The 13,664-nt window shown below is 36.3% G+C and overlaps 1 protein-coding gene across 13 annotated transcripts in view; it reads left to right on the top strand.

The window, feature by feature from the left end:
* Positions 1-13,664, top strand: part of MLLT10 (MLLT10 histone lysine methyltransferase DOT1L cofactor) — a 248,902-nt gene that overhangs the window by 176,100 nt on the left and 59,138 nt on the right. For 10 of the 13 annotated variants that reach the window (XR_014293707.1, XM_082617236.1, XM_082617235.1 and 7 more), the window contains 2 exons: positions 5,239-5,283; positions 6,132-6,164. The exons of 2 other annotated variants lie outside the window; for them this stretch is intronic. Coding sequence is in view for 10 of the 11 variants with exons in the window: in XM_082617236.1 (XP_082473362.1) it covers positions 5,239-5,283; positions 6,132-6,164 (78 nt within the window). In the remaining variant the exon portion in view is untranslated. The remainder of the gene's footprint in view (positions 1-5,238; positions 5,284-6,131; positions 6,165-13,664) is intronic. One more of the 13 variants, XM_082617242.1, reaches the window with a different exon arrangement.

The raw sequence follows: 13,664 nt of genomic DNA, 5'->3' as shown, positions 1-13,664 counted from the left end.
TTGCCCTTGGTTGAGAACCACTGTTTTAGAGGGGAAAAGTAATAAATTGCAGTGAGAAATAAGTTCATTGAAAAGATTTTAATATGTTGCACACTTAAATATACGTTTTATTTATATAGTATGTTTCCTTTGAGATCAGAAGAGCTTAGCAGTTAGCCATAGCCCCTAGTCACAAGAAATAAATTTAGACAGATTTCCTCAGAAAAAATTTTAGTTCATATTTATTTTTAGCAAGAGACACAGGAATCAGGTGAGTAACATATTGAGAAAATTAGGCCTAAATTTGCTCTAATGAAAGAGATCCTCACCAATATACTGTCCATAGGGGCATAGTCTGAAAATTACTGAATTTCACAAATTGCATTTGGATGCCGTTTGAAACACACATCCTCAATTTAATGGACTTAAACTATTGATTTATATTTTTAAAAGATTTTCCTAGCTGTTATTGATTTAGGGAAATTTTAGGTGTGGGAAGTCATGTTTTTTACACACTGATTACTTTGTGAGGGCAATGTTTGTGGTACATTTGTGGCAGAAAAATATGAATTTGTATCCCTTTTACCTCACCAGTAGGTAGACAGAAATTTAGGGAGAAATTCCCATAAATATTATTTCACCAAAATAAATGACTTAAATTTAGACTTGTCAGGATTTTTTTTCCTTAAACTTGAGTTTTAAAATCACTCTGAAGAGTGTATATATCTTGTTAAAGCCATAATTAGGGAATAAGATTAGTTGTTGAAAACTATTTGAGGTAATATATTATTTAATCTTACACATTTTAATAAAAGTTTTATGACTAGATCAGAGCACTCTCTCACTGATAAGCTTAGTACTAAAAAGTCTATTCTTATCTAGAAGAAGCTGGCTAAATGCCATGAGTATTTAGGAATTACGCCTTCTTACCATAAGTTAAGAATTGCTAACTGCTGTTGAAACTTAGCATGTGCTGCACACTCTCTTAAGCACTTGACAGGCATCAAGTATTATCGCTCATTATATAGAAGAGGAAACAGACAGAATTCTCACAGGTCTAAGTGGTGGAACTATGCATTTTCCTTGATTCCAGAGACACTTAATTATAAAATTCAAGGGATGTTTGCTGATGAGGGTGTAAAACCTTGCTAGTATACTGTCAGTCATGCTTTAAGCAGTGGGATCAACAAAAGAGTTTGAGCCAATAATTTAACTTGCAACAATAGTACCTCCTACTAGTATCAAAATGTTAATTTTTCCGCTGGACTAATTTTAGATTGAGAAGCACTTAGTAATTGTAAAAGCAGAAAACTCGCTCCTGTATAAAGAACTCAGAAGGAGAAGATCCGTACCGTGTTATCAAGAATTGTTTTCCATGATGCCCTTTTAAAGATTCATGTGCAAGTAACAATGCAGGTGACCTTGTAAACACCTGTTAGTTATAAGGTCAGACTGTAACAAGCACTATAATCCTAGCTCCAGGAGGTTAGGGGCTGTGTTTGTCATGTTCATTACTGTCTCCTCACTGCCAGCACAGTGCTTTGGCCATAATAAATGCTAAACGTTAAAAAACAAAAAAAAGAATGAATACTATTAGTAATCACTGAGAATGTTATCGTGTGTTTAGTAGCGTCCTGTGTGATTTTGTACTTGTCTTTCAAGTGTTTTTGCCAGATTGCAAGTGACATTATTTATTGTAAAGCTTTTCACATATCAATAGTATTACAGGCCAGTTTTAGGATATATAATTAGTTGGTAAAGACCATGGACAAGATGAAATTTGAATTGTACTTTGGAGTAGGCAGAAAAAGAAGGCCAACATTATTATCAGAAAAAATAGTAAAGGTATATTTGAAGGGTAAACTTCATAGAAACAAGAAGCTTGTGTTTGTGGGATAGTTAGAAGTAATGTTGATTAAATAGAGCAGGATGAGTTTATGGAGAGTTGAATGCCAGGCTGAAGAAATCAGACTTTGAGGCTAGTGGTCTTTCTCCTAGAATTAGCATTCTGGACTTAATTCTGGCAACTTACTGTTAAAAGAATTTTAGAGTAATCAAAATTCTCTCATGACATGTTCAAATTATAGTAGAGCATATGTAGCAAGATATTTATTCTAGGAGGCCTAGATCCAGTCAGAATAGAAACCCAGAAAACACCTCTAAACTTGTCTGATCAAGGGTTAGTATTGTAAGATTTTTTTAAAATCACAGTACATCCTGATAAATGACCTACTCTTTTATACTGACTTGTACAAAATGTTTTAAGTGGCTACTAAAGGTTGTAAGTTTTGGCTTACAGATTATATTAAACTTTTGATTGAATTCTTTCCTACATATGTTCTTTTGAGCTCTTAGCAGGCACCTGATCTTTTGAAACATTGAAAATTAAGATGTTGAAAACATTGAATATTTTGGAAGAGTTGACGTGCTGTATTTGTCCTTTTCTATTTTCCTTTATTTATTTATTTATTTGTTTTTGGCTGTGTTGGGTCTTCGTTGCTGTGCGCGGGCTTTCTCTAGTTGCTGCAAGCGGGGGCTACTCTTCGTTGTGGTGTGTGGGCTCTAGGTGCACGAGCTTCTGTAATTGTGGCTCTCTGTCTCTAGAGCGTAGGCCCAGTAGTCGTGGCGCATGGGCTTAGTTGCTCCGCGGCATGTGGGACCTTCCCGGACCAGGGCTCAAACCCATGTCCCCTGCATTGGCAGGAGGATTCTTAACCACTGCACCACCAGGGAAGTCCCCGTTTTCCTTTTTATCTCAACCACATTAGGAGAGTTTATGATTTAGTAAAGTGAAAGTTAGCATTTTTTCTTCACAAAAATCAACATCTTATTTTCTCTGAGAAAAGTTTGGTGTTCATTATGATGGTGGTTTAACATTAATTTCTTTTCTTTGGGCATGCTCTGTCCTTTCAAAGTATACAGTTCCCTGGTTTTGGTTTTTGTTTTTTAAACTCAGTCTCTACTTCTTTAATAGAATGCTGCTATACCTTTCTCAGGTAAGATATCTGAAATCTGTTTCAGTGATGGAATTCTTTAGTGGTGATACATGCTATAAAAGGAGATTCTGGAAAGGTGGTCCTTTGGTTGTGAGACTAGGTACTTAATCTTAAATTGTTCCTGATTTCACAAAGACAAGTTATTACTATGAGTAGATCGCCTCAATAGAAGTTTCTTCTGGCTTCTCCTGAAATATGAAGGTTATGAAAGTTTAACTTGAGCCTGTGTAACTATGAAAGGGAACTTGTTAAATGTATCCCTGTTTATGTCATATCTACTTATGTTGGTAAAGTGAAACTGAGAAGTCTTTTTTTGATAAAATATTTTAATTAGAAATAGACTGATTCTGTAAACAGGTAAGGGAATCATATAGATAAAATATTAATCAAATAAACTCATGAGAGTAGAGTTACTAACACAGTACTGTAGATGAAGGAGTAGTTACAGTTAGTGAACATAATTCACATCTAAATGACTCAGGTTCATGATTTTATATACATTGATTATATTGGATTATAAATGAAAATCATAAAGGATATTGGATGCTGCTAAGACCAGGATATACCTTGGAATTTGCTTTCTTAGAAAATCCCCTGGTTTTGTTTTGGCTTTTGATGATCTGAAAACTTGCTGGCCCTATGTCATGGCTGTCTTTCTATAAAAGTACTAGATCAAAGGCCAGAATAGCCATATTCCAGTTTTTTGTCCCCACTGAGAAAATCCTTCTGCACGAGTGTCCTTTGATTATTTTTTAGCACCATTCCAAACAACTACCATTTCTCTATAATGTAACATGTCTATCTCTTTAATAGCCTTTTAAAATCTCACTTGTATTGCATTTGTTAATGAAGCATTAAGGTGGCAAATTCTCCCACCATGGCTCATTTTCGAGGGTCATCTAGAAAGGACTTACACTAAACTGGCCTAAGTGTTTGATTTTTTAACAGTATCTAATGTCAAGTTCTTTTAACATTACAGTGATTGCAAGTGAGTGCTGGCTTCCTCTACCTTGCTTTGTCTTTCTTCTTAATTTCAAGTTATTCAGAGTGGGCCCATGATTAGACTTGAGTTCTGAGGTAGATGTGTGAGTGATGGTTGCCTGGAAGGCTCTGCTGTGCACACGGTTCCTAGAGGTCATGTTTTTGGTTAAGTAACAGCCAGAGAATTCCTGCGGCTTCCTGCGGCGGCTTGCGGTATCTTAGTTCCCCAACCAGGGATCGAACCCTTTCCTCCTGCAGTGGAAGTGCAGAGTCTTAACCCCTGGACCGCCAGGGAGTTCCCAGGCCAGGACTTCTGAGTCACAGCCTTAGCACTGTTTTTTTTGTTTGTTTGTTTGTTTGTTTGCGGTACGTGGGCCTCTCACTGCTGTGGCCTCTCCCGTTGCGGAGCACAGGCTCCGGACGCGCAGGCCCAGCAGCCATGGCTCACGGGCCCAGCCGCTCTGCGGCATGTGGGATCCTCCCGGACCAGGGCACGAACCCGTGTCCCCTGCATCAGCAGGCGGACTCCCAACCACTGCGCCACCAGGGAAGCCCTAGCACTGGTTTTATCGATTACTTTTCCTTTGGAGTGTCATATGGAAGTTTATTTCCCATTTCTGAGCAGATTTTGCTTTTAGCAGTGTTTTATTGCTCCATGTCACCCTCTGCTCGTTCTCCTCATTTGGGTGGAGTAAAAGAATAAGAGTAATGGCTTTTCATTCATTATCATCATCAAAAATGAAAGGTAGAAGAAAGTAAGCAGAGTGTAGCTTAATGAGTTTTATATTGTTATGTAAGTCATAATGGATTTCTGCTCAGATATAAACTAAATAATTTTCGTACTTAAATTGTAATTTCTAATTGAACACAGCATTCAAATGTGTTTGATACACTGTTCTCATCTAATGAATTATATAAAGCACATTAGTTTATCTCATTGCCTAGCTGTACTTCCTCGTAGAAGTGAATCCATTTATTCTTAAATGCTTGTTATACAGATTCATTTGTAAGCCCTTCTGTCTTTTCCTCATTCGTTGCACACATATACATGCACACACATTTCTACACTGTCCTGTTAAGATTTGTGAGAATGCCATCATGTTTGGTCCTCCTACCCCTTATGTCCCAATTACTGGCTCATAATTTCTGTTCTTGCATTTCTGTTTGCCCTGCTCAGCTAGACTTTAGGTGAATGTTTTCCTGTTTTTCTCGCCTGTTTCTTTTCTGCCCTTAACTCACTGGCAACTTCTTTGCTGATTTCCTTTCTCCTCCTTCCCAACAGAAATTTCCATGCAGTATCGGCATGATGGAGCTTGTCCAACAACTAGTAAGTTGTCTAACTGGGTTGGTAACCCAGACTTTTTGACTCCTACTCTAGTGCTTTTTCTAGTATATTATGCCACTTCTGAACCTTTAAATTTTAATTTTCTAAAATGCAGTTGCTTCTTGATTGAATAGATTTCTTTCTCCTACAAAGGTAGCTTAACTTGCTGCTTTGTCCTGTGTTCAGGATCCATATTATAGTCAAATTGTGACCAAATTTTGTTGATTCCTGGCCTTTTAATATGGTGCTTCCATTGTAGAATTGTGACTTCTGTTCCCCAATGTAGTAATACTTTCAGTTTTTTGGTTTTCACTAATCTTAATGTTAATATTTGTATATTGGCATTAGATAGCTTTTTTGCTTAGGCCTCTGCATATCTTGAGCCTATTATACTAAAGTCTAGGAATTGAGAATGTTTGATCAGGTTAGATGATAAAATGAGGTTTTTTGTTATAATAGATACTATTAAGTGTGACCAAAGGTGGATTTACCTATATAGAATTGCATCTTACAGATACTGATTTTCAGCCAGAAAGACATTACATAGTTAGACTACTAAATGTCTTTTTAAAAGTAGCTTTATTTATTACTAAGGAGATTGGTCATCATTATGACAGTATATCTGACATATTATTTAAATTTAGTAGGTAATATATTGGCAAGTGAAATGCGATACCTAGAAATTTATACCATGTGAAGACTGAGCCAAGCTTGTAGTTTTAATGATTTAAGCAATGATCCAAGGTAGACTTACTGAGATTTTATTATACTGATGCAGCCTATGCCTATGTATTTCTTTTGTGTGTTTGAGAATGATCTTAACCTGAAGTCCTTTTTTCCTTACTTAAAAGCTTTCTCAGAGTTGCTGAATGCAATACACAATGGTAAGTTTTATTAGAATCTTCTCTGGTGGTTCATTTATTACAAAGGTTGCCTTTTGTAGAGAATCCCAATTGAAAGCTTGCATGTTCTATTGATGAAGTGAAACCTAGCTCTGAATCAGTTGTTCAGCACCTTAGTGAAAACTTTTTGTGGATTGCCTACAGGAGGATAATAGGTCAACTTAGTTCATCAGTTTGGCTTTTACTGTCTCTTTGTAAGGCAAAATGATGATAGTGTTGTTCTACCTTTATGAAAGTCATTTTTCCATTTTTGCAGATAGTTTTTTCTAGTTCTTATGAGCTCTGGCTTGCCAGTGCAGTTGGTGATTGGTACCTACATCAGGAATTTGCTGCTTCTTCCACAACTGGGAATGTGAATTTTATTTTTCGGATTAAAATAATAATAATAGTTTTATTATTCTATCTCTCTATTCCATTTAGTGAATAAACATAAGATAGCCTTTTAGATTATGTCTAATTTGAGGCCAGGTTTTTACAGGGACTTGCATCTTTTGAAGGATTGGGTTCTGAAATCAGAATATAAGGCAAATGCTACCATTTTTTTAACTTTTAAGATATAATTATAATGGAGTTTATTTTTGCAAAAGTGGTAGAGAGTTTCTTCCGTTCCAAGAACCTTCCTTAATTCTTTGCTGTTCAAAGAAAATTCTTGAATATAGTATCATCTTTGTTGATTATCTTTTTTAGTCACTAGCTGACATATCTCTTATTTGTTCAAGACTGTTTAAATGATTCCAAGCAGTTTTCCCAACACATTTTCATTAAATTTCTGAAATCTTGCGTATTTTGCTAATGTAGTTTAATTTGCAGTCGTTTTGCATTGCATTTGGATTAAATTGTCAGGTGTTTGCAAATCTATAGCCAGCAAGAGACTAATGGCATGATGAACAGGCATAGACACTGTGTTGATTTGAGGGCTAGTGTGGTTGGGATGGGAAACCCATAATGAGCATTTTATTAATGGGTACATTTTTAAAATAACTCTTGCTTCCCTGTGTAACCTGGAACTGCAGACTCTTAGAATAAATACTCCAGATAAAAAGGAACTCTTGGGGCTTCCCTGGTGGCGCAGTGGTTGAGAGTCCGCCTGCCAATGCAGGGGACACGGGTTTGTGCCCCGGTCTGGGAAGATCCCACATGCCGCGGAGCAGCTGGGCCCGTGAGACATGGCCGCTGAGCCTGCATGTCCGGAGCCTGTGCTCCACAACGGGAGAGGCCACAACAGTGAGAGGCCCGCGTACCGGGGGAAAAAAAAAAAAGGAACTCTTGAATATTAGGTATCTAGAGGAAAGGGGATTAGAAGCATTCTTAAGAATAAACCAAATATGTTACCATTCTTTGATAGGAAAGTATAAAACGTCATCTTCAGTTTGCACAGGTAAATTTAGACTTGCTCTTTAATTTTGGAATATTAGAATTTAGAGGCATGCTGAAAGTTTGAAAAGAGTATATTTGGGGTAAAAAGGAAGTAGATACTGTTGGGAGCCACCTAAATCCTTTGTCATTATTAACTGACATAGTACTGGGTTGTATTAATTTAACAGGCCAAGTGTCATGTTTCTTTGCATGGGTGAATGAAGTTAATGTCATGGGATTAATATAATGAACACAGGTTTTCTTTAAAATCTTGGGTTATTTTGTAACTGGAAATTTGACCCCCATCACCCATTCCATCCCATCCATTGATGGACATTTAGGTTGTTTCCGTGTCTTGGCTATTGTAAATAGTGCTGTAGCGAACATGGGGGTGCATATATCTTTTTGAATTAGTGCTTTTGTCTTCTTCAAATAAATACCCAGAAGAGGATCCATGTGGTAGGACTTTTTTGTTTTTTAAAGGAACCTCCAAACAGTTTCCCAATAGTGGCTGCACCAATTTACAGTCTCACCAACAAGGGTTCCCTTTTTTCCACATTCTCACCGATACTTATTGCTTGTATTTTTGATAATAGCCATTCTAACAGATGTGAGGTGATATCTTGTGACTCTGATTTGCATTTCCCTGATGATTAGCGATGTTAAGCATCTTTTCATATGTCTGTTGGCCATCTGTGTGTCTTCTTTGAAAAAATGTCTCTTCAGATCCTCTGCTCAGTTTTTAATCGGATTTTTTTCCCTCTTGAATTATAGGAGTTCTTTATATATTTTGGATATCAACCTCTTATCAGATACAATTGACCCTTCAACAGTTGAAACAACTAGGGGTTGGGGTGTGCTGAGCCCTGAGCAGTTGAAAATCAAGTACTGCTATCTCTGCCTTAGAAACAAAGGAAATGACAAATGACTCACCCAAAGCAGGAAGCAGAAACAGTTTAGATAGAATCAAAACTTAAGCCCTGGTTCATTTGATTCCACATATGATGATTTCGAAGCAAACACAAACTTTCTCCCACACTTAAAGATTTGTAAAATGAAAATACAGGTACTATGTTTATTGAAAAAAAAACATTAAGTGTACTTGCGCAGTTCAAACCCATATTCAAGGGTCAGCTGTGTATGATTTGCAGATATTTTCTCTCTTTTGGTAGGTTACCTTTTCATTTTGTTGATGGTTTCCTTGGCTTTGTGGTAGCTTTTTACCACTTGTTTATTTTTGATGTATTACCACTTGTTTATTTTTGTTTTTGGTATCAAGTCCAAAAAATCATCACCAAGAGCAATGTCAAGGAGCTTACTGCCTATGTTTTCTTATAGGAGTTTTATGGTTTCAGGTCTTACATTCAAGTCTTTAATCCATTTTGAGTTGATTTTTGTGTATAGTATAAGTCAGTGGTCCAGTGTCATCCTTTTGCATGTGGCTGTCCAGCTTTCCCAGCACAATTTATTGCAGCAGCTGTCCTGTCCCCATTGTATAGTCTTGTCTCTTTTGCCACAAATTGACCGTATATGCTTGGATGTATTTCTGGGCTCCCTGTTCTGTTCCACTGATTTATGTGTCTGCTTTTATGCCAATACCATACTGTTTTGACTACTGTAGCTTTGTAATATAGTTGAAGTCAGGGAGCATGATGCCTCCAGGTTTGTTGTTCTTTCTCACGATTGCTTTGTCTATTTGGGGCCTTTTGTGGTTCCATACAAATTTTAGGATTGTTTTCTCTATTTCTCGGAAAAGTGCCGTTGGAATCTTCATATGGTTTACACTGAATCTCTGGCTTCCTTTGGGTAGTGTGGACATTTTAACAATATCAATTCTTCCAACTCGTGACTATGGAATATCTTTCCATTGTTTGTGCCTTCAATTTCTTTCATTAATGTCATTTAGAGAGATGACATTTAGTAGAGATCTTTCACCTCCTTGGTTAAATTAATTCCTATGTATTATTCTTTATGATGCAGTTGTTAGTGGGCTTGTTTTATTAATTTCTCTTTCTGATAGTTTTTTATTAGTGTATAGAAATGCAACTGATTTTGTATATTGATTTTATATTCTGCCACTTTACTGAATTTGTTTATTTGTTTAACATTTTCTTTTGTGGAGTCTGTAGGGTTTTCTATATATAGTATTATGTCATCTGCAAATAGTGACGGTTTTACTTCTTCCCTTCCAATTCGATGTCTTTTATTTTGTTTTCTCGCCTAATTGCTCTGGACTTATATTTTCAATTACGAAGACAAGTGTAGAATTGGCACCTAGTGAAGTAATATTTAGCCTGTGGAGGATTGAAGGAGAGTTGCTTGGACTTAGTTGGAAAAATCCATATGTTTGTGTTTTCTCTTTTTTCAAATATCTTCCATTTTTTTTGTTTTAATTGTGGTAAAATACACATAATATAAATTTGCCATTTTAACCATTTTTAAGTGTACAGTTAAGTAGTGTTAAATATATTCACATTGTTGTACACCCAATCTCCAGAATTTTTTAATCTTACAAAAACTGAAACTATAGTCATTAAACAACAGCTCCCCATTTCCCCCTCCCCCCAGCCCCTGACAACCAGTGTTTTACTTTGTTTATATGAATTCGACTACTCTAGATACCTCATGTGAGTTGGAATCATGTAGTATTTGTCTTTTTGTGACTGACTTACTTCACTTAGCATAATGTCCTCAAGGTGCATCCATGTTATAGCATGTGTCAGAATTTCCTTCCTTTTTAAGGCTGAATAATATTAATACTGCATTGTATCATATACCACATCTTAGCATTTACCTGTTAAGGGACACTTGGGTTGCATTCACCTTTTGGCTATTGTAAATAAGCTGCTTTGAACATGGATGTTCAGATATCTTTTCGAATCTCCATTTTACCCAGAAGTGCAATTGCTGGATCATATAGTAGTTATATTTAAAAATTTTTTTAATTGAGGTATAGTTGATTTACAATATTATATTAGTTTCAGGTGTACAACATAGTGATTCAAAATCTTTATAGATTATATTCCATTTAAAGTGATTATACATTATTGGCTATTATACATCCCTGTGCTGTACAGTAGATCTTTGTAGCTTATTTATTTTATACAGTTATATTTTTAATTTTCAAAATCTGTTTCCATGGTGACTGCACCATTTTATATTCCCACCAACAGTGTACAAGGATTTCAGTTTTTCAATACCCTTGCCAACACTTAATGTTTTTTTGCTTTTTTTTTTTTTTTAATGATAGTAACCATCCTAATGGGTGTGAGGTGTCAAATGTTAGCTTAAAATTTTTTTTCTTCTTCATTATATTGAGCATCAAGCAATAAAAACCTTGAGACTTGTCTCTGGGGGAGGAAAGAAAAAGAAGAATTTACATTCCATTTTATTCTTCTGTATTTGGTTTTTATGGTTGCTTAAACAAATTATCACAAACTTAAAGCAATACAAATTTATTACAGTTCTGTAGAAGTCTGACATGGACCTCACTGGGTTAAAATTAAGGTGTTGGCAGGCTTTGAACCTTTTCAAAATCTCTAGAGGAAGATCTCTTTCCTTATATTTTCCAGCTTTGGGAGGCTGCCTGCTCTCCTTGCCTTGTGGCCCCCCATCCTCCATCTTCAGAGCCATCAGTTATGGGGAAGTCCCTCTAATGCTTCAGTCTGTCTGGTTCTCAGATACACTTTATGAGAACTCTTATGATTAGATTGGGCCCACCCAGACAATTCAGGATAAGCTCTGCATCTCTGGGTCCTTAACTTAGATAAATTTGTGTAGTCCCTTTTGCTGTTTAAGGTAACGTATTCACGGGTTCTGGACATTAAGGCATGGACACCTTGGGGACAGGTGGGGGGGCATTATTTTGCATACCATGTCTGCTCACAATTATTCTAACCGCCATACTTTAAGAAGATGTTACTAAAATAATTTCCAGGGTTAGGGTTTATTGGTACATGTATTTATTGAATAGTTTTGGTTTTAGCACCTTTTTTGTTAGCTTTTTTCCCATAAATTACTAGTGACCAGTTCTGGTTGCCAGTTTCAGGAGACAGGTTTTTATCTTACTTGATTTCATTTCAGAGAAATTGGCCATTCCCTTTTGAAGCTTTCTGTATTCCATTATAGCATTCTCCTCTTTTTTATAAATTATAAAACACTTCAAATTTATAGAAAAGTACAGAGATTATGAATTTATTACAGATATAACACCTGTTAATATTTTGCCATATTTTCATACATCATTTTTCAGCTTTTATTCTGAAACATTTGATACATTGAAAGCAATATGTATAAGTTATGTGGCCACACTAATAAAATGAGCACTCAGGAATCTACCACCAATTTAAGAAATAGAATGTTACCAGCACTGTTGAATATAGTGCATGCTTTTCACCATTGCGTTCCCCAAGGTTAATGACTATCCTGAATTTTGTTTATCATTCCTTTGCTTTAATTAATTGTTTTGCATGTACGTATAAAATTACACCCCTTATTTCTTTTTCATACTTCTTCTCATCCTTTTTCAGAGTAAATGGTTCTTGTTCTACTTCTCCAGTATCTTATCTTTTCCCCCCAAAGTTTTTAATGAAGTAAAATTTATGTAATATAAACGTTACAATTTTAACCATTTAAATATAATTCAAAGGTTTTTGGTATACAGTTGGCCCTTGAATAACTCAGGGGTTAGGGGCCCTGACGCTCCTCACATGTAAAAAAAATTGCATAAAATTTATAGTTGGCCCTTTGTATACAGCTTTCATCCCTATTGTCAGTTTCGCATCCATGGATTCAACCAACCGAGGATCATGTAGTAATGCAGTACTTACTGTTGAAAAAAATTCACATGTAATTGGACCCATGCAGTTCAAATCCATATTGGTAAAGGGTCAACTGTATTCATAATGTGGTACAACTGTAACCACTGTCTAATGCCAGAACATTTTTATTTTATTTTATTTTATTTTATTCATTTATTTAATTTTTGGCCGCATTGGGTCATCGCTGCTGCACGGGGGTTTTCTCTAGTTGCTGAGAGCGGAGCTACTCTTTGTTGCAGTGTGTGGGCTTCTCGTTGCTGTGGCTTCTCTTGTTGTGGAACATGGGCTCTAGGCGCACAGGCTTCAGTAGTTGTGGAACACGGGCTTCAGTAGTTGTGGCTCACGGGCTCTAGAGCGCAGGCTCAGTAGTTGTGGCACACAGGCTTAGTTGTTCCGCGGCATGTGGGATCTTCCCAGACCAGGGCTCGAACCCGTGTCCCCTGCATTGGCAGGCGGATTCTTAACCACTGCACCACCAGGGAAGCCTAATGCCAGAACATTTTTATCAATCTGGAAATAAATCACATACATCCCAATATATTCCCCCCCCCATACCCTGGCAATCAGTAATATACTTTCTGTCTCTATGGATTTGCCTTTTGTTGACACTACATGTAGAGGGAGTTCGTGTCTGGTTCCTTTTACTTGGCATAATGTTTTCCATATTTAAGCATAAGTTTTGTCTATGTTGTAGCACATATCAGCACTTCATTCTTTTTTCTATGGCTTGATGATACACATTATATGGATATACACCACATTTGGTTTATCCAGTCATCAGTTGATGGACATTTGGGTTGTTTCCACTTCTTGACTGGTATGAAACTGCTGTGAACTTTCACACAAGTTTTTGTGTGAACATATTTTTTTTATTTGTCTTGTGTATATACTTAGGTTAGAATTGCTGGGTCATTATGGTAACTCCTGTTTAACTTTTTGAGGAACTGCCAAACTGTTTCCCACAGCAGCTGTACTACTTTACATTTCCATTAGTAGTATACGAGGGTTCTAACTTCACCACATCCTCACCAAGACTTGTTATTTTCTTTTTCTTTTTTTTCCCTAGCCATCCAAGTAGTGTGAAATGGTATCTCATTGTGGTTTCAATTTGCATTTACCTTATGACTAATGAATTAGCATCTTTTCATGTTCTTTTTGGCCATTTGTATATTTTCTTTTGAGAAAAATCTATTTATATCTTCTTGTATCCATTTTTGTAGTTTGGATGTTTCTAAGAATTTGCCCATTTCATCTAGAATTTTAAAATATGTTGGCATACAGTTATTCATAGTATTCTCTTCATAAT

Source organism: Mesoplodon mirus (genome assembly GCF_964341445.2).
Source record: "Mesoplodon mirus genome assembly, chromosome: 4".
In the NCBI taxonomy this organism is placed as follows: Eukaryota; Metazoa; Chordata; class Mammalia; order Artiodactyla; family Ziphiidae; genus Mesoplodon; species Mesoplodon mirus.
This window is presented reverse-complemented; position numbering and strand designations above follow the sequence as displayed.